The sequence below is a fragment of the Catharus ustulatus genome, chromosome 16 (genome assembly GCF_009819885.2).
Source record: "Catharus ustulatus isolate bCatUst1 chromosome 16, bCatUst1.pri.v2, whole genome shotgun sequence".
Classification (NCBI taxonomy): Eukaryota; Metazoa; Chordata; class Aves; order Passeriformes; family Turdidae; genus Catharus; species Catharus ustulatus.
The window spans coordinates 14,220,175-14,247,657 of NC_046236.1; the positions used below are offsets into that span (position 1 = coordinate 14,220,175).

Consider the following 27,483-nt stretch of genomic DNA (forward strand, 5'->3'; position numbering starts at 1 on the left):
GATTCACTGCTTAAAACATCCTGAGTTGACTCAAAGATGGTGACAACCTATGCTCAAATAGGTTGGTACTTTCCAACAAAGGAAAGTAATGATGTTGGACAGAACCTTCATGGTTCTAAGGAGAAGTCTGGTTAGTCAAGGTCTAGATTTCTTTGTGCATCTGGGGCCACAAACCTAAACCCAGTTTTCATGAAAGTCTTCAAGGCCAGGTTGGATGGAACTTTGAGCAACCTGGTCTAGTGGAAGGTGTCCTCACCCATGGCAGGGGGGTGGATCAGAGGAGTTTTGAGGTCCCTTCTAACCCAAACCATTCTGTGATTCTGTGAACTCAAAACTACCTGCTCCCATGGCCTGTCTGAGGCAAGCCTGATCTCCTTCCTTACCATGGAAAAGCACCATGGCTCCTTGGAGGTTTGAATTTTTCAAAGTAGACTCTCCAGCAAAAAGCCCACAATATTCATATAATCCTCCGGGTTTTCTCCCAGATGGACAAAACAAACAGGGAATGTCAACCGAACTAAAATGTTTTCTTAATGTAACAGAGGAAAATGCAGACTTAAAAGGCAGCAAAACCAAATTCAGGCCCAAATTTCAATTTTAGGAAACTGTGGGTGTTTGCTATTACTGGAAATCCAACTCCCTTTGCTGGAAACCTAAGACACCTCCCACCTCATTTCTCACCAAAAGGCTTCTGTTCATTTACATCCCAAGGCTTCACAGCAAAGGCCAGAGCTCCTGCTTGAGTCACTGACAGAGCTTGGTCCCTGTGCTAGAAATCAGCATGATGGATGTGGAGCTTTTGGAATAGCAGAGGAGGAACTGGAATTTATTGAACACTCAGACCAGTGCAGCTATTCTACCACAAATGGCTTGCTAACATCACTCAGCTCCCCTTTCATGAATAATGACTACAAACACATCAGCCACAGTCAGCAAAGTCGCAGATGGGGGGGAAATAGAAAAAATATTAAGGGTGACCAGACTAAACCTCAGTGATAGTTACACTCTGCCACTTGTAGGATCCTGCTTGTGCATGAAACACACAGCATTTCACACAAAAAGCCAGCGTTTGTTTCAAAGTTTGCCCCATCTCCTCTGAACGAGGAAATCAAAGGCAAAATCGAGGGCACCGAGTCGTCTTTGCAGCCTTTGCCGTGACAGCACAAATTCACAGATCTAGAGTCTAATTTATTTTTAAAGGCTTGAGAAACAAAGCCCTGTGCTAAGAGCAAGGAACAAAGGGTACTCTTTACTGCCTTGCTCCCCAGGCCTGTGATTAAGGGGAAGATTAAACTTTCCCAAGACTGCAGCATCACGTGTCACCTCCTGCAGCAGATGTGCCTGACAGCGCCTTTGTCTGGCATGTCGAAAGTCCTGTGCCCCAAGTCCTGTCCCTGGGGATGATTCCTGCAGACCAGCTCTTCAAAACATTAGCTCTGCACAAGAGCTTTTTTTTTTTCAAGATTTTAAGTGTTTCTTAAAAACAAACCCTTTGCATGCACGACGCTCCCGCCCACCTCAGGCAGCTCCCCTTGCACCAGCACTGGGACTGGAAAGCTCAAGAGATCAGAGGGCAGAGAAAGCTCATGGGAGCCTCCCTAAGCCAGGAAGCAGCACAGAGATTTGTGCAGAGCTTGGGCAACTAGTGACTGTGGCTGTGCTATTTTTGGTCCCAAGTCCCTAAACCTGTACAGCCCTGCACAACAGGGACTTGCAGACTTGAGCCTCTGCATTCAGAGCATTTTCAGAAGGTTGCCTTGCATTTTATGGATATGTCCCACAAAAATTCAATGCACAGCACAAAAGAGAAGATCACAGTATTAAAAGAATCAACTGAAACAGGAATGTTACCATAAAAGGCCATAAAAACACTGTGTAAATGGTTCCTGTGGTTTGGTTTTCTGTGTCATGTTGGACCCTTGGCCCAGAAGGCCAAATTTCACCAACTGACCTATTTTATTTTTAAGTGAAAACCCTGAATGAATGTAAATGGTTGCTGGGAGAGATGCCCCACCTTTCATATCGGAGGAAAACGTTATTTAAATCATCATTCACGTGCAGCAGCTCCTCTGTGACTTCTTCATTGGACACTCGTGAGATAAGCTCCACAATTCTCTGCTGCATGGCTCTGCAGGTTCGGTTCAGTTCCTAGGAGAAATGCATTGTGCACACACAGTCTGATAAGCAACAAGCAATAAGTAGATTTAGTTGAGCTCTGTTCACAGCCAAACATATCCCCCAGCTGAGAAACACTAAGACAAGTTTATCTTTGCATGATTAAATGTCACCCAAAAGCACATCTAATCAAACGCCCTTCAAGAGACGATGGCATAAAACCTTGAGAGCCTATTCACAATTCAACTTCCTGATTCTTCTTTAACTCTGAGCACTTCAGAAAATAAATATCTGTATTTTAGTCATCTGTTTTAAGAATAAAACATGTTAATACAACACCTTCCCAGAACAGAGCTTTCAAGGAAAATTCAATCTGCTCTTTTTGGCAGCATCATCCTTAAAAACCAAATTATGTGGATGGTGGAACATGTGGGGGGAAAAGGTTCATCAGGGCTACCACAAGTGCTATGTGTGTGTTAGGATGAGAAGTGCTGGTGACACAGAATTTACCAATACAGAGAACATGAGGATAAGGACAAACCAAGGAGCAGGAGCATGAAAAGGTGAATGTTCCACACACTCTCCAGCACTGAGATTCACAGAAATGTTCCCTTCCACTGAGCAAGCGCAGAGACAAGAGACTGCACAAAGGCTATGGGGAGTTTCAGGAGAATGTTTTAAGGAATGCAGAGTGAGGGCATTTATTTTAGAAGCTTCTCATCAAGAAATCTGGATTTCAGTTTGGCTAGACCAGGAGTTCTCACGCTTCCAGGACATCTCTTCCATCTTCCACCAATTACTTAGCAGAATCCTGTAGTCCTGAAAGGCCTCAAGACCAAAGGTCAAACTGGTCTGCTGAGGAGAACTGCAAGAAATGTGATGTATGGCAGGGTGCCTGTGATCAGGCCAATGGTTTTACTTCAATAAGCACTGACATTCCAGCTATAACACGTCCCTCTGTCATCTTTAACTCCTCCCAGTTCCACTTCACAGCAAAAATTCAGCACTAAACAAGGATGACTTGTTGGTACACAACCTTCACGATGAAAGCAAAAAAGTGTTTGCTTTCCTTGCATGGTCTGACATCCTAAGCTCTGGATAAATTTCACCTAGTGCAATCCAGCTGCCTTAACAGCTTGAGGAATGTGTTCTCCAATGTCAGTTTTGATCCCATCACTTTCGAAGCAGATTGTGACATTTCAGAGGTTTGTTTGCTGCCTTTCCGAGAGGGCTGACAGTACCTATCTATTCTGCTCAGAGCTGGCTCTCTCACAGCCTGTTTACATTTGATTGTTGGAGAAAATGTCAGGAATTATTTAAGGAGGAGGGCTATATAAACCTCAAAGCAAGGAGTCCTTGCACGCAGCACCCAGCTCTCAAAAGACTAACCATCATTTGTGATAAAAAACGGGTTCTCCCCAGCTCTGTGATTCAGATTTAGGATGCACCAGTCACAGAAGGGAACCAGCTGGAGTAAAGAATCGATGCTGTCACTCCATTTTATGATCAAGTTCTTTCACCTTAAAGCTGTGCTCTAAGGTTACTCTGTCAAGATGCTGGTGGCTGTTTCTCAGTGTAAGCAAACTGTTCGATTTTGGTCTGTCATGGTTTCCTGGAAGCTGCTTTTGTTTTGAGCAGCTCGACCCAAATGGGCAGTGACTGAAAGGCTCTTTATTGCAGAGCCTCTCATCAGCTGCCATGATGGCTCTGAGACAAACACACAATGCCACTGCATGGGAGAGATGAGTTTTTGGATGGATTTCAAACTCTGATGTGTCACAGAGAGCATTCCCTGCCTTCCTCTGAACGGATTGCTGTGGGAGCCCATCCTCCCTGCTGGAGGATCAAAACACAAGGCTATTTCTGAAGCAGTAGAAAGGCAAATCCCACGTTAGAGGCAGAAGCTGCAATGTCAGATCACAGTGCTCCTCATCTGTGGGTCTCTGTGACTTTCCTCAGCCAAAAGGCCACCCCACAACCACTGGCCTTGGGAAATCGGTGTGAAGCCTGAGACACGAGCTTGATTTATCCTATTTTCCCTCTTGAGATGCACAGTGCTGCACTGGATTGAGATTTTACAGCAAAGAAATCCCTCCTGATTACCCAGTCCAGCCCTCTGGACACCACAGAACTGCACCTGCCTTAAGACACCACACCTTCAGGAAAACACATCTGGAAAGACAATTAGTTCATAGATAAGATTTCAAGTGGCAGAGAATCTACAGACCCTTATCATTATTTTGACCAGATGGCAATATGGAGTGTTTTTTCCTGCCTGGTGACTGGGAATGTTTTGACACTGTACAAGTGGTGATGGGGGGTGTAAAAGAAACATGATTGCTCAGGGCTTACAGAACCTGTGGCAATTCCAAAGCTGCTTAGTGGTAAAGGAGATCTGATATTCAACACTGGGAAAAACTTGTAGCTACACAAAGAGGAAAGCACTGAACAAATTTCAAGGGAAGTCAGGAAATCCTTGTCACTGTAAGGTTTAACAAATGAAAAAAATCAAGTGGCACTTGCCAGGGTCAGGCACAGCCCACATCCATCATGTATCCCAGCATGGGCTGTGAACACACCCCCCAGAGAAACAAAAGAACAGAAGGGATCAGAATCATATTTTCTAGGAAACTTACCTGGAGTAACTCAAGGTCTGAGGAATCCTCTTGTCCAGGTACCATTTCTGTCAGCATTTCAGACATCACTTTTGTGTTCCCACGAACAATATCCAGCTCACTGCGCAGCCGGGCAATCTAAATTGGGGTAACAAGACAACAAAACACTGCATAATCTTTTGGTTTAAGCAGTTCATTTTCAAGAACTGACTTTGAGATATCTCTGGTTCTGTCTGACTTGATATCTCAGGCTCCAGACATTCTAGCAGGAAAAAAACCAAGAAAGATAAAAAGTTTACCCAGGAGAAAAGGAACAGAAAAAGAAAAGAATTATCATCACAAACCCAGATGTGCTGTGTCTGTATGGAAGGGAAGCCATTGCAAACAGCACCTAAAGCCAGAGCTTGGCTGTGGTGCCTGACTCCAGTGTGGGAAAAGATGAACATATTTTAAGTAGAATCTTTGGCTCTGAACTTATCATTTTGCAGGGAGTAAAGAAAATCCTGTATTAGGGCATTTGACTTCTTGCATCTGCAAGACATTCTGTGCCTTGAAAGGAGAGGGGCTAATGGGAATAACTGCTAAAATAGTGCTGAGTGGGCTGGACCAGCAGATTGTGCTGCCATTACCAGGCCACAGAGACACATCCAAAGCCCAGATTTTACAATATAACAGGAAGAAAGACTACTAAGTAGAGCCAGACCTAGGAAACAAAGTCCAAAGAGTTAAAATGAAACTTTCTCTGCAAATTAATTTCTAATTTGATTTGCTGAAAGAGTCTCACTTGAAGGAATCAACATGCCAATACCTGTTCAGAATTAGCAGTGATGGGACCAGTCACGTTCAAGGCTGGGGCCTGAGGAGCAGAGTACGCCGTTGGAGAGGACGAGGAGTAAGAACTGGTGCTCATCCTCTGCTGAGACTGGGAATTGTGCATATTTGCTGCAGGATCAACTTCAGGAACACTCTGCCACATCAGAAAGACAGGAGTTCAAAAGCTGAGCTGGGACAGCACTTGCTTTGTCAGCAACCTCAGGCCAAACAGGCTCAAATATAGAATATAATTGCACCTTGTGGGAAAGGTCATACAGCTACTAGAACAGACTGGCAGCTCCAAAAATCTTCCATGCCCGTTATCTCTGGACCCAACCCACAAGCATTTAAATCTATTTACTTTAACAAGAAAAGTTAGAAGCAAAATAAAAACAAGAGCCAAAGAGAAACAATTATAAATTATTTTAAACTAGGAATTAAGTTGCAGGCTTCCAAAAAATGATGTGATACATAGATACTGAATTTAATTAACCTTGACACAAGAATTGTAATCTCTTAGTCCTTGATCACTTGCATTTGCCGCTTCAAAGATTCATTAACTTCAGTTTTCAGAGTGAATAATCAGAACACCTGTGATCATTAAGTTACTTCCAAGCAGCAGTTCTGTCAACTTTCCAGACCTAACTTTCCAGAAGTAAAAACCTCTCACATTACTGTGGGATCAGAGAGATTCAGACTCTGTACACCCCTAACAGACAGGCAGGCCTTGGCTCAGGGTTATCACCAACCACACTTTTGAACAAAACAAGTAAATCTCAATCATAAATCTTGCTGGGCTCTCTTTGAACAAATTAGTGGCATTTGTTTGGTGGTTTCGTGGTGCAAGACTAAATGTTACAAACTCTTTCCCTCTTCTCAGATTGATGATTAACTCAAGGGAGGAGACAGTTTATCAATCTGTATTATGCCTCTCTTACATGCCCTTTCAGTGTTAAAATGTCCTTCCGGGAGTGAGAAAATGAGCCAAATTCAGAGAAATGGGAGGGGGAAAATGGGTAGTTATCCAGTTATTTGGAGTTGCAAGGCTGCAGCTTACCCTCTGTGGTGTGTGTATTGGAGACAGAGCATCAAGATCTGCCATGGGGAACTCGATGCCTTTCCTCTTGAGTTCTTCATAAATGTGCACGACTCCGGTTAAATCGGGGCTACTTCGGAAGGCATCAGCCCAAGCCTGGAAAACACGAGGGATTATCCATAAACCTTCCAAATGAAGCTCCAGCCCCACCCTGACCTCAGATACTGACTGCAAAAGCTTTCATGGATTTTAGCTTCAAAGGAAAGCTGGAATCATCAGACCTGGTCTAAAAGGTCCTGCAAATATTAAGACAGTCACCTACACACTTTATTCAAATACAAAATAGGCAGGAACCCAGTGCAGAGCAGCTGTGAGTAGCCCCTGACATCAGGAAAATCTGTGAAAACACATGAAAGTCTCTTTCCATCTCCTCTCCTCAGCAGTGATTGATGCTGATCTTTTCTGGCATATTGTACAGCAAATGACCCATCAGAAAAGGTCTGTGTGAAACATTCAATAGATCTGACCAAAATTCACAAAGCACCACCATCATCTTAAGTAATCTCCATTCACATTGCAAAACATCCTCCTTTGTTGCCAAAGGAAAAACACAGCCATCAAGTTGTCTTCAGTGTTTTGTTTGGACCAGACTTAAATTTAAAAAAAGGTCCTTTCTGAGGTTCTTGTCTTGTGAAGGAGACAGTCCCCTGAGCAGCAGAACTAACCATGCCTGGGTTCTGACAGAGCATATCCAACACTCAGACACCCCAGTGTGGCACAAAGGATGAAGTTTAAAAAAGAGAAATTCCCACAGCCAGAACATTCATAATATCTCTCCTTCATGAATTCTCTGGTGCCTAAAAAGACTTCAATTCACATTTGAGCTTTTCCTTCAGTGGGAGTACTAAGTGCTTCTCTTGGCTAGCCAGCCTCCTGCACTCACAGAGCTGCTGGGAGCACAGAATGCTGAATGCCTCAGCCCCTTTCACTTGTGCTGGAAATTAGCCAAATATTAAAAATGTAGAGGAAGGAAAAACTGAAATATTATGACAATTAAAAAATGAAGCATTCCACAAACCCCCACATGTGTGGAGCAGAGTATCAGTGTGCTGGATCCAGAACTACTGCGAGACGTGTGTGGGGGCTCCAAACTTAATTCATTTAGTCATCACTTTAATACTATTTTTTTTACTATTTTTACTTTAAAAGCTCTTTGAACCATTTTTTATATTTGAGAGGACAGAAGTACAAGATAGCAAAGTAAGATAAGAAATAATATACATTTTTAACTTGCTTTCCTGTCCTGTTCAATTCTAAGAAAGAACATTTCCCACCATCTGTGCCCAGGAGACAATCCATTATCAGGTGCAAGCAGACAATCCTGGATTTGTTTCTCAGCTTTGTTAAGAGTAAATCAACTGTTCTGATGCAGTGCAAGTCCAAACAGCCCTGCCTGAGCCAGAGAAAACAGCTTTGACAGCACACAGCCATTGTTTCCTTGGAACTGACCTTCCAAAACATCCCCAGTGCTGATGGAGATTTTGACTGCACAAGTAACTCCACCTTTGCCATGTCACTGCCTTTTTAATTTACATCAGAAGCCATCTGAATGATGCTTCTACATAATGGTGTTCACCACTTCAACTCTATTTGCAAGCAAAAGTGAAAAGTGTTAGGTAAGGGATATTCTATTTTAATAATCATCACTTGAAAGAAACTTAGAGGCAAAAATATGCTGCATTCTGCCCCCAGTTTTTAATGAGGCCTGTTTGTCCAGGAAGATGTACTAATACATCCCCTCCTTCATTGGCTTCCTGTGGATTTTGCAAAATAATCTCATTTCATCTGCACTCCACCTTTTAAAAATATTCTCTCTTCTGCAATTCACTTCCCTGGAGAAAGGAGACACTTCCATTTGTATTCTTCTTCACCTGAGCTGGGAGCATTATCTACATTAGAGTGTCTCAGAGGTCACAAGCAGGACAGGTACTATTGTCCTAAGTGCTGTCTACATACATTGTAAGACAATCCCTGTCCTAGACAGCTTACAGTCCAACTAGGCAGCTGCAATATTAGCTCTGCTTTATGGATAAGGAGCTACACTAGAGCTTAGGAGACCTGCCCATTGTCCAAACACATGTAGGACAGAGGGGAGATTGAATTCAGAGCTTCTAAGACTTTGGGCATGACAATCAAATATAGATATCTCAGGATAAATCCCACTTGGATCCTCAGTGTGCCCAAACATTGTAAATCCAGCCCCTAAACTGGGGATCATCCCAGTGTTTGGACACTGGGTGACAGGTGAGCTCTTACCAGGGGCACAGTGACAAGGAACACTTCCAAGGCCTCCTAGCAAGGTGAAGAAGGAAGGATAAGCTCTATGCAACATATGCTAATTCATGTACACTGAGAAATAGGTTGAGAAAATGAGACACAAGATGCTCAACATCCCAAAACAAGTCTCTAGATAAGAAATTGATGGCAGCTTTATCTACCCTGGTTATGGAAAGGCCCACACACAGCTCTGTGGCTGAAGACATGTGTTGTTTATACAACTCTCTTCCATGCTTCCAAGTCTGGGCTATTAATCCTCTCATTTCTGTTCTTATTAATTCCCCAATATCAAATTGGATATAGAAAGGGATAAATACAATGTTAGTGGGGCAGAGCTGAGATCTGGGACAGGGTTAACTCCAGCCCCAGGGAGCTCTACAGAGCACAGCCTAAGCTGGGTGAAGCTGTCACAGGGTATTGTGGGGGTATGTGTCCATAGGGCACCTGGGATGAGTGACTGCAATCACTCTTCCAAACTTGTCAGGCAATCTGGAAAACAAAGTCCCCTACCACCTCCAGCTAAAGAGACACAAACAGAACCCACCCACAGGCAACCTTCATCATTTTCAGGCTTTTTATATCAAAAGGCATTTAGTACCTAGAGTGAGGCTTTTAGCTCTACTGCACTACGTCTCCTCAGATAAAGCTCTGTTTGATACACTGAGGCAATGACTGTGGCTTTCTGATTATGTTTCAAACACTCCCATCTTTGCTGCTTTCACGACTGGGAATCCATTTAAACCCAGAGCCCAGCAAAACCAACACTCCCTAAAACAACATGGAAACACACCCAGTTTGTCTTTGTAAGACAGTTTTTAACCTCATGTCCTGGTCACTGTATGCATCTGCTCTCACACTAAAGCAGGTAGAAATCTGAGGGCTCAGTCAGAAGCACAATTCATTAATAAATTCATTAATTTTGTGGCTTTTTTTAAAAAAGCCATAAAATCATACACCAGAAATAAAGGGACCCCACAGACCCTGACACAATGCTCACTAATCCCACCACCCTACCAATTTCCTGTTCAAAAATCACTTATTTACATTGTCATGCTCTATGGATGCCTTATCCCTGTATCCAAATAAGAAATACAGCAGCAGAAATCCAAGTGGCATGCTTTGCCATAAAAATCAGAAGTATAGCTGGCAAATGATGCTGTGCATTTGTAAATACCTCCCCACAAGGAACACTGCAGCAGGTTTATATCATTTTAAATACGCAGTGTCTTTTAGTCTCTGGTGTACGCAGTAGCCTGTGGAAGCTTAGTGATAAAGCTTCCTATAATTGTCAGATTTCCTCCAGGCAGGCACCAATGTTTCCTCATGTGTGGCTAATGCTTTGTGGAATTAACACGGCTGTTTATTGTTGTGCTGCACAGAAGGAGAAGTGGCAGACAGGCCCATGTCTGAACTTCCTACTGCAGGCAAGGATCTGACAGCGTGCTTTTACTGCACAATAACCAGAGAAAAGACACCAAAACCATTTTAATTCCTATATGGTCATTTACTTTTCTATAACCATCTTTGAAAGGAATGCAGAATGCTTTCAAATGGAGGGAAACAGCTCCATTTTCCGCTCAGGGAAACAGACACAGAAAGACAAGTGTTCTGCAGCTGACACCAAAAGCACAATCCTCTGAAATCTCCTGGCCTCAGATGACAAGCTCATCGCCAAGGCAAGTCTCCAGCTTCTAGATATGACTGTTAAATTGCAAAAGCATCCATTTACCTTTTATTAAACCCTCCTGTTTTAGAGTAATACCTCTCTAACTAGAATCCAGACAGTTCTCCCTGGATGAAATATCTATGTGTGTACATGTCTGCTGTTTCCCACCCATCTGGATATATTGTTTGAGTTTATATATAAAAAACTTGCCACATTTTTAACGATGACAGCATGTTTAGTGATGCGTAGCATCGAAGCAGACAGTCCTTATTTCAGGCAGCAACATATGGAGGCAGAGACAAGCTGTGTACCTGAATCAGTGCTAGCACTTTATCCTGTACTATAGTGGGGGGGTTGTTCTTGGGTGAGATGATTTTCACCAGAACGCCATCGATGAAGTCACGGTTTGCCACCAAGACGTGGAAGCGATGGCCACAGTTCTTCACACAGGTCTCCAACACCTACACACACAAAAAGCCAACATTCATTGTTGGAGCAAAGCTTGATCATATACATTTTGAAATTTATTTTAGATTTTTTGATGGCAGGGCGAGAAGATAGAGGGAAGATGACACACTCTTACTACTTCTCTTCTTCCCCAATTTTGCCAAAAAACTTCTCTACACACACATTCAGCTGTACCTCACCCACTGTTAACACAATGGGCATTTTTGTGATCTACCTTTCCTGTTTTCAAGGTAAAGAAATAGAAAGTTTCTTCATCTTCAAAGCAGAACTTTCCAGCCAGTGCAGCTGAACAGCCAAGTACAGAGCAGCACATCAGGAGCAGGTAAGACAGAGGACATCCTGTCACAGTGAGATATTATCGTGCTGTGCCACTCCACCATTTTCTGTGTGCCTGGAACACAGCTGGACCCAGTTGCTCCGAGCTATAAGCCATGTTTTAGAGTTGGGAATTCAGGTGAATGATCTTCACTCATTCAAAACACTCCCCTGTGAATGCTCTGACAGGTTATACTTTGACACATTTTCCCCCTGCAACCTAGCTGGAGGCACCTTCCACTTGCCATTCAACTGCCATGGAAGAACAGCTGTTGATTTCTCTCTGAAGAACATGATTAGCATGGAGATAAATCCAACACGTCACTTCTCCTTACAGCCATGCCTAATAACCACTGCGACTCTGTACCGAGGAGTCTGTAATTACTCTCCTCCTTCAGCTACTTTCATCAGCCATGATGACACGGGCTCATTCCTGATGGATTTCGCTCTTTCCTGCACAATGGATAATCTCATGGTTTGGACTTTGGTAATCTGTCAAAATGACAATCCAGGACAGGAAATGGCAAGAAGACAGAAAGTACGGTTACGCCTCGTCAGGGAGATGCAACAAGAGCTCTGTGAAAGAATCACACAGATCACCTCCCCAGAGCAGGATAACTCGATCTAGTTACTGCCAGAGCCAGCCCAGCACCCCACTCTGGAGGGCTGCACTACCCAGGAAACCTCCAGCTGAAGCCATCAGCAGGAAAGGTCACTGCTAAATTATCCCACACCTTAGCAGTGCTGCCTAAACGCACAGAATATAATTTACACTTTATTGAGTGAAATTAGATCAGCATAAATTAATGCGTTGTCTCCCACAGAGATTCATTCACAAGGGAAATTGTGCATCAGCTACTTATGAAGCTGAAAATATGGCAAGTTCATCATCCTCACTTGCAGATATGCCCACAGCTGTTGCCTTGGAGTGGAGGAATGGTTGGACACAGGGAAATGAGAGTAGAAAGGAAAACCTCAAAGAGTAACAGACCCATTTGAGCCACTTTAACTTTCCTCAGTCAGTGCTTGGGATGAATAAGAGCCACAAAAAGAAGCAGAAATCAATTGAGTCAGAAAACTGCTATGCAAAGCTTCCAGCAGCTCTCCCCAAGGAAGCAAGGAGGCAATTGGAGAGAAGAAAAGGGCAGAGCAGTGGCTGTTAAAGGAAATAGTGTGTACATTCAAGAGAGTGCCAGGAAGAGGAACATGACAAAAGGGTTCTGCCCTTTGAGGCATTCCAGCCTGCCCCCACTCACCGTCAGCGCCAGCATGACCTCTCTGTAATTTTTGTTTCCATTCAGCCTCTTCTTCAGCGCTCGAATGGCATCCTTGGGCCTGAAGGAGAAACACACCATTTTAACACACAGCTCAGACAGGCTTTTCACATCCCATAAACTGTGGGAAAATGAATCCTTTGCCATTTCCAGCTGGACATCAGCATGTGGGTTCACTTCAGATCATCTGACTACAACCAAAGCAGGGTCATGGAGAAATATGTGAGGAGAAAAGGTATCACAGAAGTCAAGACTGGAGGAATGCCCCAAGTCTCCAAAAATCCAGGTTGTTGACTAGGCAGGGAAGACTAACAGCCACTCTGACAAGCCCAGGGAATAAGAGCAGTGATCAGTTCTCCTGTAGACTGCAAGCAGCAAAGTTTTCTGGTGCTGAAGGAGGGGTGTGAGAAAAGCTGTCTACAGAAGTAGCTGAAATTAAAGGCATTGCAGAGATACACCTGCAGAAAAACAAAGGTGGCACCTCCCCACGAAGTTCTTTATGCCAGCCCTCCCAAGCAGAGACTGATCACAGAAAGTATCACAGAATCATTTGGGTTGGAAATACCCTCTTAGGTCATTGAGTCCAACATTAGCTCAGCACTAAGCCCACCACTACACTATGTCCCAAATGCTACATCCACGTGTTTTTTGAATGCTTCCAGGAATGGTGGTTCCATCACTTCCCTGGGCAACCTGACCCAGTGCCTGACCATCCTTTCAGTGAAGAATTCTTTCCTAATATGTCACCTAAAGAAGTTGCTCTCTTGGCACAACCTGAGGCCATTTCCTCTTGTCCTGAATCCTACAGGAACTGCATCATGCAGGAGCAGGGGAGGTCTCAGGAGCAGGAAAACCAAGCAACAGATCTGCAAACTGTATTCAAACCATGAGCATCTGCCCCCAGCCTCGTTGCACCTCCTCACAACTGGAGGAAGATTGTGTTAAGAGACCTTTCCAAGTCTGCTGAAAGAGCACATACCCTTCTTCTGTCTCGTTGATAATGTCACAGATCTCCATGTTAAGTGTCCAGTCTTCACTCTGCAAAGAGCCATCTGTGGCCTTTTCTGTAAAGTAAAGAAAAATAAATCTTTTCATATCTTCCTGATTAGGTCTATACCTCAATCCATCTTCAGTTACTCTGAGCTGAAACTATTCAGTAACAGACAGAAAAAAACAAATCCCTGCTAACAATAAACAATGTCAATCCTTCCATCCTGGTTTTAGGGATCAGCACAGAGGTTTCCAGACAGAATCAATTATCCCTCCAGCCCACATAGATGGGCTGTTCTTCAAAGACTCCTGAATTCCTGGGAGAGTAGGAAAATGTCAGCTAATTCCAATTTAAACTCTTCAGATGCTGCATTGCTGGCAAGTTATGAGCTAGGAAAATATCCCCCCAAACCAACATGACCTCCTCCCTGTTTCAGCAGATAATACCTCCACATGAACTGAGGGAGGAAAAATAGCAACCTGGGGACAGAATTCAAGGAATTTCAGCATGAAAACCCCACCAGCATGTGAAAACATTTAGCACATAACAGCTCAGGTCTTGGTATCATGACACCTGTCCTGTGCTGTGTCCCTCTGGGGCTCTGTACACACCTCCCAAGCTCTGCCTTCCTCCCAAATCTTCCCCCAATATTTGTGTGGCAGGTTAAGTCACTCTGGCATCACTCAATTCCTGGGGAAGGATGACCTATAGCACTGTGACAGTGGCAGATGCCAACTGTTGGCAGTTTAATTTATAGATGTCTGCAAGAGTAGCATAACCATAACTTGTAGTAATCAGTTGACAAGAACTATTTCCTCCTTGGGATTTCCTCCTAAATCAATATAGTTTTGTCTAGCAGTGCCTGGAACATCCCTGGAATTTTTCACACTCCTCACTTGCAACATTCAAATCCTATCTGCTACCCACAGTCAGGAATGATGTCAAGTTGAATGCAGAGCCTGTCACTAAAAAGATATAAAAAGGGGACCTTTGAGTCAAGCATGACCTTCTCTAAATTAGTCTGGGTTTTTCTACAGATACCTAGATTTCCAGATACAGATTACAGATTGCCAGATCCAATGCTGGAAGGCAAAGAGGGTCAGCAAACCCACTTTTAAACAGTCCAAAGAAGAAACAAAAGCACAGGTACCATCTTCTCCAACTATTCTGTCTACATCCCTCAGAAAAAGGCAGATTTTGTTTGGAAAGACCAGGCTCCAAGGACTTCATACATCTCTTTTTGTTTACCAACAATGTTTTGTTCTATTATTATTTCCATCACTGTGACTGAGGATACAGATGCCCACAGGCCATAATTATGGGACATTATTTGGAGAAAGACTCTGTCTGGATAATTCAAGTTTCAGTGACTTGTCTACACCAAAATCGTGGTTAAAGCAGCTCCACCAAAGACAGCAATTACAGAAGTTTGAAACAAACCAGACAGCTGTGTAAAAGCCCAGAAGAGAGAGCTGAACAGAAGGGAGAGGACATCATGGAAAAGGAGATTATGGAACAGGAAAACATTTGTTACAGACCTCACTTCTCATTCTGAGAAGCAGCACTGCAAGGCACCCATTGGGGAGGGAATGGAGGCTGAAAATCTCCCAGCTGGGTCTTTTTCAGCTGTCACCACCTCATGGTCAAGTTCACTTTGGTCAATGAAAATTCTTTATGCTTGAGAGATGCACAGCTTCATAATGTCCAATAAATATTGGACATGTTGCTGAGTATTTTTAATCTACAGTGCATTTACAGTGCAGGCAGAGCTGTGTAATGTTTTCTAGGATACAGGAAATTTATCTCTGTGCAAAGCTACTTGTAAGAATCACTTCTAGTAGTTGCTTTTTGTTCTTACAGTCTACATAAGGTTTTATTGCTGTAGAATGTGATCTGCCTTCACCTCCATATAGTCCTTACCACTTTGGAAAAGATTTTATTTAGCATTAGAAAAAGCCCTTAACATTCAGGGAAAAAAAATCACTACATCTGATCTACTAGAGAAGGTGTTCCCCAGAGCTGCAAAGGATTTACAAGCCAAATGCTTCAAAATAAGAGATTATGCCTTAAATAGAGAAGCTGGGCACATGATTTGTTTCCTCAGTCTTAAACTATATTAACAAATTTGTGTGTTCTTGACAGCATTTGTCATCAGGCAGCAACTCAGCCATGTTGAGACTCTCTGGTCTGCTATAATCACGTTTTATATATGATTTTGGAAAATGCTGATCCTCCACAAATTTGTGCTGGCAGCCAATTCACTCGCTGGTCTTGTAAAACTCATGGAGTTAAGTGTTATTTTGACAAAATGTGGATATAGCAGCACTCCACAGGTAATATTGTGGAGCTGGCAGAGTGAAGAGATGCTGCTGCAGCACTGAACAGAGGTTAGCACTGGAATGCTCATCTGTGGTCCCAAATAACCTTGGTCATATTCCCCTTCTGAGATACTCCAGGGAAAACAACATCCCCTTTCTCCCAAATAACTTGGTTACTACCTTTTTATTTTTGCATTTCTGCATACACAGCTGAGACTGTGTGGGTTTAAGACATAACAGTTGCCTTCTTGAGAATTAGCTCTTTCCCCCTTGGGTAATTTTTAATTCAAGTAAGAGTCAGAAGTTAATTTTAGCAACAAAGAGCACACGAGCACTTATCATCTGGAGTTGTGTGTCCTTTGTAGGGTGTGTGACCCAGATTTGCTGCTGCAGTGCTCTCTCAGCTGTACAAAGGAGTTCACTGGCTGCAGAGAAGGTTTGGGTGGGATTTGCTTGAAGAGCAGTACTGTGCTGTGATGAACTGAAAGCCCACAGAGCTTTTCTAGAACCAAAACACAGCAAATTGTAGTTCTGGATTTCCAGTGGAACAGCTCTGCCTGCACTCAGCTGTACAAGAATCCCTACCCAAAACAGCCAAAATGCAGTAAATTAAAATTACTCAATAACCTGTCCAGTATTTCATGGACATTTTGGAAGGCTCCTCTTCAAATAGCACCCAGATATGACAGACAAGATTAAACAGATTTTGGAAACTATCACAGAACAGCAAAGGAACGGCACACAAATCATGCAAATCCCCTTAGAAAGACTAATCAGTTCCTCAACCTCTTTCATGCTCATTAAAAGGCATCGAAATGGCACCAGTTCATTCACACACGGACTCTGGAATGTGACTAAAGGATTCCAGGGTGCAGTAAGACATGAGGGAAGGTGATGAGGAGGAGTTTGCCCTGAACTGAAGAGTTTATGGTATAATTTAATTGCATCACAGAAGGGCTGGCAGCTCCCAGCCTGGTGCCAAGGGCTCCTTGCACAGCTCCTGACTCGGGCTGGGATAATGCCGGGTTTGTGTCTCACACAGAGACACGATACCACCAGTGAGATTATCAGAAAGTCTCTCTCTGAAACAAGATGCTATCAGCTCCCACCACGTGTCCCAAATTAAAGCATAAATGTTCTGGTGGGAAGAAAGACAATCTGGCACTCCACGCCTGACACGCAGCAGACCTTGGGCACTGCATGTGCACACACAGCATCAGCTTATCTGCAGTCTGTGAGGAAAGGGAGAAAAAATTGTGCTATTTTTTCCATTCACACCTTCCCTCTGAGATCCAATTTTTGTGGTCACATATCCACGCTCTGCCAAATGGCAGTATCAGCATTTCCCTGCTCACACTGAAATCCTGTATAATTTACAGCACTCAGAGGGTTCAGCAGTGTAAAGTTCTCAGTACAAACAGTCTCAGTGCACACACCCCCAGCCAAGGCTCTGCCCAAACAACCTGCTCTGACCCAAGATGTCACCACAAGGAAATCAGGTCAGAAATTCCCATACAATCACAGGTTGCCCAGGGCAGGGCAGAGATTAGCTTCTAAATGTAGGAAGAAAATAGAAGAACTTTTATCACCCATGCTGAAACCAGGTCAAAAGTGACCTCACAGAGAAATACCAACTCTGGTTGTCCTCAAGAAGCTCCTCTCTGCTCCCTTCAATCCACACTACTGCTCCATGTGCATGTTTGTACAGCTGAGACTGGAATTCTGACTGCTGGAAGCACTGAGAACAGCCAGTCCAGCCTGAATGACAACACCAGGGTAAATGTATTTCCAGAAATCCATCTATAAGTATAAATACCAAGAAGTCTTTATGATGCTGTAGAATGGTCTTGGGAGAAAAGGCAAAAGGGAAAGTCAAATGTGGTAGTTGCTAGAAATATTATTAAATGGAAACAGCACAACTGCTGTTTTCTGTTTGAATATCAGGATCTCATGAATGAACAGATCTTTGTGTTCAGACAACTCATGGTTTTCTCTCTTGGGTCTTCTCCAGATGTTGCTTCAGAGACTCTCAATTCATACATTTGGGACGAATTACACACACAAATTCACCTTCTATTTTTGCAAGAAACATGCAAATCAATGCATCGTGCTAGAGATCCAAAACCAAGAAAGTTCCATGCCCAAACTTCTCCCCTTCCCTCCAACAGTGTCTGGTGTTCAAATAACATAAAACATCTTGGGCTTTGTGGTTGGTTTTCTTTTTTCTTTTTTGCTTGCAAGTTCATAAGACTGCAGATCTTAGATCTTTGTCTTGTCTCTTAACAGTCCACCTGCCTACCAGCTGTGCTCCACCACTGAAATTAGTGAATCAAACACTCAGATATGTTGTATTTCACTCTGCATAATAAGGATCAGAAGGAGCCACAGCATCAGCAGGTTTTTGCTTCCATCCTGCTGGTCTCCCACCCCTCAATGCAGAGCTGCTCTCTCAGAAGCCATGGACATCAGCTGAGGGTAAAAGCAAAATGCTTTTACAGACTGAGCTTTCAGGAAAACAGCAAGAATTTTGCAATGCAGTGCAAACCAGACAAGATTGCTCAAATGAATGGGATGATGACATCTCTGAGCTGTAGCCTATAGAACTGTTTTACACTTTAAAGCACCATTACATTTTGTGACTGCAGTTGTCTCTCTTGGATTCAATAACTCATCAATGAACCCCACAGTACCATCAATAAGATCCAGGGAAAGACCATACAGAGGCCACAGAAACGTATTTCAGCTGTTCAAGCAAAATGAAGATAAGACCCAAGACCCCCAGCACTGACAAAGCTGCTGAGTTCAAGGCATCTCACTTGGGAGACAGAGACACACTCAAATAACACACTTGGATACTCCCGGAGCCAACAGTCTATTCTTGTTTCTCTATATTTGCTTTTAAAAGACAGTCACGGCCACTTAGACATTATGGTAACCAACAGGAGGATTGTTCCTTTTTATCAAAACGCTCCTATTAAAATATAAATGTGACTCATTCAAAATTCAAGATCAAAACTCAACTCTGGAGTGACTTACTCATAAAACCCTGCCAGCTTCTTTGTTAGAGCGCACAGCTCCAAGAGCATTTTTCAATTAGCCACCTCACTGCTCCAAGTCCTTTTTCTACATTCCTTATTTCACACTGCTCTGAAAATGCTGAGCTTCACACTTCCAAGGAAAAAGGCAGTCAGCTAGAACAAACGGGCTCAATCTGAATGGCAAAGCACTACAGAAAATGTGATTTGGGTTGGACTGCTGCAGCACTGGCCATCCACTTGTCATGACCACTGTGATTTTTCACTTGGTTTTTAGCTATGCTCACACTGAAACTCTTTGGGATCAAATCATTTATCCTCCATTCATTGTTTTGCCGAAGTTTCTGGTGCTGAATAAATGAATATGTAATGGCTGCAGAGTCTATGTTCAAATGAAATAACGAGACACTGTGGACATGCACACGTGCAATCCTAATGAGTATTTAGCTGGAGTGCTGTTGGAAGGCACAGCAGTAAACTGGGAACTGTCATTTTCTCCAATTAACTTTCAGGTTTTCTTCTTTTTGAAGGTGCCACCCAAATGCCAAACTTCCTCCAACCTGCTTTCCAGATCACATGTACCTGCAATCATGAATATATAGTACATAATTACAGTGCCTTTTTAAGGACCTCATGGTACTCACAGTCATGCTACAACATTCTCGTGATTTAGATATGCTGCAGAAAAAAACATCACCCATCTCCCACAAATTCAAGTGCAGGAAACTCCAGGTGATTACCTGAGCATAGCTGCACTGCAGCTTCAGAAGCAGAGCAAGGTGAATAGATTAATACATATTAGAGAAATATTAACAGCTGTACAACAAAGAAGACTTTTCTTTCATGCTCAGATCAGAGCTTCACCTGAACAAAAAGAAAACCAAAACAGAAAGCCTGAAAATAATATCAGAGCAGGCAAGGGAGCATATCAGCGTGGCTCAGTTTATCACATCTCAAAGGTCTCGATACATTTGCAGGGTGTAAAACCAGCTGGACCTTCCCATCTGCAATTGTACTGCACAAAAAAGGCCTGGCAGGAGAAGCTGGTCCAGGCAGCTTCTGTACTCGGATGTTTCTCATCTCAGGCATAAATGGTAGTTTAGTCACAGTCCTTAAAAGCATTTGGAAGCTGGATCCCAAGCAGAACGGTGTGTTTCTATACAATAAAGACTTTTGTTATGAATATTCTCCCTGAAGTTCCCCCATCAGCAGAAATTGTTGCTGCTGACAGCAAACTCCACTGAATGACATGTGTATGTGAGCTGCTCTCTTCCAAAACAGATGGCAGAGAGACACTACTGCTTCTTTAAAACACAGTGAAATCCATCTGACTTCTCCATTCTCCACAGCTTTAGAAACAAAGCAGAGAACACCTTCCTCCCATGCCCTGACACTCATTAGAGCTCACATGTTGACCCATGTACTGTAAATAGCCGTCCTTCAGAGCGAGGTCACACACAAGCAGCTCCCAGCTCATCAAGCCATTTGCATGATTCAGAGGCACTTTTCCCCCAAATTCAGCCTTCACTGCATATTTCCTCATCTCTTTTAGCAGTGACCTTGGCTAGATTCCCACCTCGTTGCCAACCCACGATTTTCAGATGATGGTGCCACTTCACGATTGACAAACAGGGACCTGCTCACGTCAGGAATCGATACGGCCAAGCCTTCAATCAGAAATGTCAAAGCTGTTTTAAAATCTGCGCCCTGTATTAATGGATTTTAATGGATTTGAATGGAGATGTTTGATTTACAGTAGGGGAGCAACAAATCAATGATCCTTTATGACATGTCACATCTCGGGACAGTGTCCCCTCGTCCTGTTGTGTCGGGGGGATGATGACTTGCCACTCCACAGACATCTGTGATCTATTAGGCAACACTTCCAGTAGTTTAATATCATCCCACTCTGTGTGTCCATCTTTCTTCTCTAGATGAGAGGCATGAAAGCATAAATTAAAATCTCCTGGGTGATGAAATGGTCTCCTTCAGATTTGCCTTTGCTAAATTTAACTGCGACTGCTGCGATGTGTCCGAGTGTGACTGTGATGATTCTGCGTTGGAGAATTTATCAGCACAGTGTTGTTTAAACAGGTCAGTGCATCAGGATGGGTACCCAAATCTCCTCCTCCTTTGAACACTATCCAGCAGTCAGTGTTTTATAACCAAATCATGAACATTTAGTTATTTCCATAGCCAGAACTCAGATTGCAGCCCACCACTTGCCAAAGAGTTTTCGTCCTGTTTTAGTTTCTCTGTGGAATTTGGGCTCCTTAACTTGGGCTACCAGTTCCTTAACTGAGAATCTCAGGTATTAAGGCACTGATATACTGGATGAGTAACATCTGTTGATTAACACTAGTAATATAAATTTCCAAAAGTCTCCAAAAAACCCCCCAAAACAAAGAAGCTGAAAAAAAATAATAATTTTCCAAACATCCATTAGTAGCCGAGAACTACCTACTCACACAGACAATCCAAATAATGCAAAACCAATGACTACATTAATTTTTCCTGATGCAAAAAAAAAAAAAAAAAAAAAAAAAAAAGCTGCTAAAAACCAGTAGACTCCATTAATTTTATCAGCCTTAACTTATGAATCTCAGAGAAAGGGGCAGCTGGAAGTAGGGAAAGCAGGCAGAGAGGTATCACAATTCCATATCTCAGCAGCAAAACATGCTTTAATCATCATCAAGAGTAAGGAGATGTCCTGATCTGTGACTATCTGCCCCATTCAGAACTTCAGCAGCATCCAGTAATTACAGGTAAGCCCAAAAAAATGACTTTATGAAAAGTTATGGATGATCAGTGTGTCAGTGAGCTATATTTGAAATCTATCAGCTCTTGATGGCCAATTTTGTACTACATGAGTAAAGCAAGTTCTAATAACTCACTTGGGACTTCACTCCAGTACTTACAAGCTACGTGCTTTTCATATTCATAAAACAAAACTAATTGCCTTTCATGGATGAAATGTTCGAAGAATTTTTAATCCACGTCAGCTGCAAACTCTAAAAATCCATCCCCATATATTTCAAAATCCCCCTCCCACCTGCTCACTTGTAACATGTTTGCTGCAAACAAACAAATCATCACGCTCCTACATTAGAATTATTTGTATTATTTTTTACAGGTTACTCCAAAAATCAGCTGCCTACATTTTCACATGCTTGAAATAAACTGAAAACACTATTGAGTGAGGGGAAAAAATAGGGAAAATCTCCCATTCCTACAAGGAGGCACCTACAAGAACAAGTTTACTCCTTTTCTGCAGCGTGCTACACCAGATTTTTAAGCAAGTGTTCACACGTGATAATTAAAATGTGTTACAAATGAAACGCAACAACTCTCGCAGTAACTATTCCACGTGCATGTTCCCACCTCCAGCTCTCCTACAACTATGAAGGTGAGAGCTGAGTCCTCTGGAAAAGCACAATTATCCCACATGTAGAGTGAACTAGACAGAGGAGCCTGCAGCTTTTGAGGGTTGATGGGCTGTGTTTTCTAGTCTGAAGGCTTCTGTTTGCATTTGAATTTTTCAGCCTTCCCCTGCACTGCTCTACAGGATGACACCAGGCCTGTGCAAGAGGCAGCAAGCTCCAGCCCCATCCCAATTCTCCAAAATCTCACAGCTTGAGGATCAGTGTCTGGAATACACTAAGTATCCACCATGGGAGGAAAGGAGAGCTGGCTCCTCTTCCACTAGGTGACAGGAATTTTGCTGTGGTCACTGAAGGGCTCCACTGCCAGCTGCCCATTCCAAGAAGCCAGGCTTGCTATGCCTGCAGAAGCTTAGCAGATAAACACTTCCCAAGCAATCTCCTCAGTAAACCCGAGTGCAAATCAGGCAACAGCAACAACATGGTACGTATGTGCAATCCCATCTTGGGGGCTGAGAAATGTGGATTTCTTGGTCTCTAATAACCCTTCTAAAAATTCTGTTCCATTTTTACAGCCCTGTTTCTCATGTGCCACTGCCGTAGATAAGCCTGAAAAAGACTGATAAATAGAAAATGTAAATACCAGAAGTTTAGGTCAAGTATGCAAATGCCTATTTCTGAGACTGTCATTTTAATTTTCCCTTAAGTCCCCATTCACCAACTTGTGTTATCTAGGCACATGACTTTGTAAATTCTTCAGGTCAGGAGCAGTCCCAATCCATTTCACGTTCCACTGCAATTGCCTCTATTACATCATAGCATTAGTGTGGCAAAATTAATAAAAATGTAAATGTATCAGGGGACTGAGGTGTAATTTTGGAAAATAACTCTGCTGGTTTAGTTGTCTTGGACAGTTAAGATTCTAACTAGAACACAAATTTTGAGCAAAGCTTACAAACAGTTTGGCTTATTTAACAGGTGCAGCAGGGAAGTAAACTCCAACAATGAAACAGGCTGATCTGATGCAGAGTATGGATGGGAGGGAAACCTTCCCAGTATGAACACATGCAATCTTTTGGAATCTGCAGAGAACCAACTCCTCCTGCTTGGGAGAGCCATGAGGATGAGCAGCCTGCCCTGCTCACTGTGACCAGCCCAGTGATGGAGCTTCACCAGCTGCAGCCAAGCTCATCCTCTCCTGGGCATTCCCTCCTTGTTCTGGGTGAATCACGACTTTCTCCACTTCCTTTGGGTTTAATGTTCATATCCACCATGCACATCCTTCCTCTGAGTCCAGCAGCAGCTCCCTGAGCAACCAACAACTGTGTGATGCTGCCTGTAATGAAAGGGAGCCTTTAGAGGGGCAAAGGCTGAGCCAGGCTGCTGCAGCTCCCTCCTGGTGATCACCACAGCCAGGAGATGATTCTGCATCCAAACTGAGCTTTGTTTCAAGGAATGCTACACGTGAAATACCTCATTACCCACAGCAAGACTCCAGGCCAATACCCATTAAGGAACCTGGTAGGAAAAAGGGGTTTTTCTACTCATTGGTTATGCCAAGTCATTGGCAAGGATGGGGATTTAAAAGGCAGATTTAATTATAGTAGGTAAAACCCACAGATGATCAAGCTGCAGTGTCAGAAAACCATCAGAACTGAACACTGACCCATTTGGGTTGTTTGCTGAACTTTAATCACTTTCCAAGTCTGACAGCTGCTCAAACTTAATTGCTCATTACACTTGTAAATAAAAACTGATCTCACTCTCTGATTAGCCAACCATCTTATAGTTGCCATAACAACTTCTGGTCTAATAAGTGATTTCAGATTTACCATTATTTGTACTAGCAGAAAATTTCACAAAGGTCTGAGTTCGCTCTTTTCAGCAAAATACCCTTCTAATTAAAACCACTGAAAATCAGTAGAGAAAGGGCAGCTCAAAGATAATGAAAAAAACCCAAGCTATTTACTACAACAGCTTAAATGTGAGCTCAGGATAACACAAACCCAAATACATGCTGCATCCAGCCCAACATCTACATCCCCCTATCAATCATCTTATTATCATGCCTATATCCCATAACAACTGCTCAGGAAAATACCAGACAGAAATCAGGAAATAACTCGGGTCACAGTGTGGAGACGGATTCAAAATTCACTCTTGATGAAATATTCCAATAAAATTTGCATATTTTCTCTTCTAATCCTTAAATTAGGAACCAATTAACTGGTGAAATTCCTCAACACTCTGTTAAATGATCAGAGAGCTTTTTGGTGAAAATTGAGGAGTTAAGATCCTCAACAACTTATATAAAAGAAGGGGAAAGTATTGAGTCCAACAGATATCCATTGCTTCAACTGCAATCAATGAGGTTTTGGAGGAAAAGCTACAACATAATATCTCATCTCTGGATCACTTCAGTCAAAACCATAATTAGGCAGGACTTCTTGGACAAAACTAGTAATTAAAGCCTTGCAGATGTTTAAAAAAATTATCCATATTTGAGTAAGCATTTGGTCACCAAAGCTTAAGTAAAATGCTTATATTCAATATACAGATGTATTTATTAGTCTCAGAAGACAAAGCTATGAAATATCTCTCACCTGTAGGCCCAGAATATCATAAAACTTTCCAAAATTTGCTGGCAAAGCTGCTGAAGCCTGCAATTTATTTAATATACTCAAGGCAGCTTTTTGTGTTTATGGGCAAGGAAAGGCACCACCTTCCTTCCAAAACAAAAATAAATGCAGAAAGCTATAATTGGATAAAAGTTTAAAAACAAAACAAAAGTCAGTAAATACCAGATTTTTAAAAGGGACTTTTTACATTTATTAATCTAGGCAAAAAAAAATGGATTTTTTTTTCTTATTTTGGTCAAATAGGAAACAGTCATATTTCTTACAGTAAATATATCCCATGAAAATAGAGAGGATGCAACATGCTCAGATCAACATTCCTGACCACATTTGGGGTGCAACAAAGTCTGCCCTGCCTTAAGAACACAAAACCAATGCCCTGAAAAATTCTTGGTATTCAAACAGTTTAAACAGCTTACAACACAAATCTGTGCCTTCACTTTGTGTATGTTTTCTTTGATCTGCATTTGAACAAATAATTTCTTCCCAAGCTAATTTAACCCAGAAGGTTTCTGAGGACCAGCTGGGGAACAGGCTGCCCTACTCTCAAGGAATAAGCAGCCTACAAGGTAATCAACTTATTCAACAGGTTTTTTCTGAGTATCTCCTTATTTTTGAGTCTCCTGATGCTCCCTGAGACTACACTGAGCTGCCAAATGCTGTGAACCAAGAGATACAGGAGCATGGGTAAATACTCCATATGCAGCCATGCCAGGAATTGTGCAAATACAGACAGGGCATGGTTTTTTTTCATCCTTAATCTTTGATTTTGAAATGAGTTACAGCATTGTGGAGCCCATCTTATAATTGTGGCAGGTGGAGAACAATTGTGGAGTGTATATTTAAATTTAAAGACAGTGCTGCCAGTAATAGACTGGTTGGATTTATTTGCATCTCCCCTTCCTGAGCGATGGGAAATGTTACCTATAGCTGGAAGATCTGACTCCTTGTGTTGTATAAAAACATGTTCACCTGCAGCAAAGGAGCTGCTCCTAAGGGAAGAGAGACCCAGCTCTAGGGAAGCTCTTGGACCAGTTGTGCTGAAGAATCAATTTTAAAAGAGCCTTTTTTGCCACTCTCAGTAACTGAAATGATCAGGCAGAACCATCAGCAGAATAACCACACAAATATAGAAGATAAAGCTTATCTATCCTTGGTAGGATTTTTATGCTCAGCAACAAGTTTCTTTTACATAGAAAACTCACTTTTCGCCAGGTAGATGCAAATGAGAAAGAGGAAAACTAGTTCTGGACGATCTGTGCAGATTCATTGCTGTGTTTCACAGGCTGAGTTTTTGGGTCTCTTCCTCATTTCCCAGGGATCATCTCAACAAAACTTCTGCAAGAGATGTTGCTGTCCCTCCACTGACCACCAAAAATGCCTTCAACACCTTCAAAAGTTATTAATTAAAAGCTCAACACAGTTTATGAAACCATAGGAAAGTCTGCCTACCTTAAAACTGTTCCTAACTAAGGAAAACACAGAGTACTTTTTTAGGGGAAAATTGTTTTGGATGCAATGCTATATCAGTTGGAAGGGTTTGTGGGGATTTTCTGTGGTTTTTAGGCAAGCATATTTTATATATGCAGTTTAAAAAAATCTGCTGAGTTTGTGAACAGAGAAGTAACAAATTTGGAACAAGCTGTCCTCACTGTCATGTATAGATGGCTATTAGAACCATGTGGAATATATATTTAAGCATACCATGCTGAAAGAGATATAACAGCATTACCCAAAAATACATGTTCTAATACCTTCATGAACTACAATCTGCTTTTGTGCCTATAAAATAAATCCAGCCTTAGTAACCCAGTATTAAATGGCATTATACTAATTACCCAGCTTCACACGTGTACGTAGTTTCTCCAAGTTGCCAGACTCATGACTCAGTATTTATTTGCTCCTTTAAAAGCAAAGATATCCATTTTTGTATTTCATGGAGATTTTCCTTACAACATAATCCATTGTCATGAAGTGAAAGCAGATCCAAATAATCTCATAAAACTAAAAGCACTTTATCAGGCTCTTTTTGCATGACAAGCACAATTGTGAATGAGCAGTGGAGGCTGGATTTCTAACAACTGACCAGCTACAGGAGTACCTAGAAAAGTACTTCAGCTCTGAGAACTTCTTGAGCCCTTTTCATTACAGGTAAAGGCAAAATTCATCTTTTTGATACAGCAACAAAAGTTACTGCCACCTTGTACAGAGAAAAGCTTCCCTTAGAATAAGGGACAATGCTTCCATGGTTGTGGGTAAATGCAAAGGATTTCTTATTTCATTATAAAGCAATGAATGATGAGAGAGAGGATCCAGAGCCCAACAGCACACTGCAAAAATGATATTTTACAGGGACCACATCCTAAGATTATGGTGTGCACTTCAAACACTGATTTCTAACATTGAGGAAAGGCTCCATTACAAAAAAAGTGTTTCACTTACAGCACAGCAAAGTAGTAAGTTAACTCTGAAGGGAACTTAGGG

The 27,483-nt window shown here is 42.3% G+C and overlaps 1 protein-coding gene across 3 annotated transcripts in view; it reads right to left on the minus strand.

Annotated features, from left to right (window-relative positions):
* The window catches only part of TOM1L2 (target of myb1 like 2 membrane trafficking protein), a 55,711-nt gene that overhangs the window by 23,329 nt on the left and 4,899 nt on the right, over window positions 1–27,483 (minus strand). For all 3 annotated transcript variants that reach the window (XM_033073669.1, XM_033073668.1, XM_033073667.1), the window contains exons 2-8: window positions 13,619–13,703; window positions 12,622–12,700; window positions 10,894–11,043; window positions 6,601–6,735; window positions 5,539–5,697; window positions 4,752–4,868; window positions 2,015–2,148 (exon numbers count right to left, since the gene is read on the minus strand). In XM_033073669.1, coding sequence (XP_032929560.1) covers window positions 2,015–2,148; window positions 4,752–4,868; window positions 5,539–5,697; window positions 6,601–6,735; window positions 10,894–11,043; window positions 12,622–12,700; window positions 13,619–13,703 — 859 coding nt within the window. The remainder of the gene's footprint in view (window positions 1–2,014; window positions 2,149–4,751; window positions 4,869–5,538; window positions 5,698–6,600; window positions 6,736–10,893; window positions 11,044–12,621; window positions 12,701–13,618; window positions 13,704–27,483) is intronic.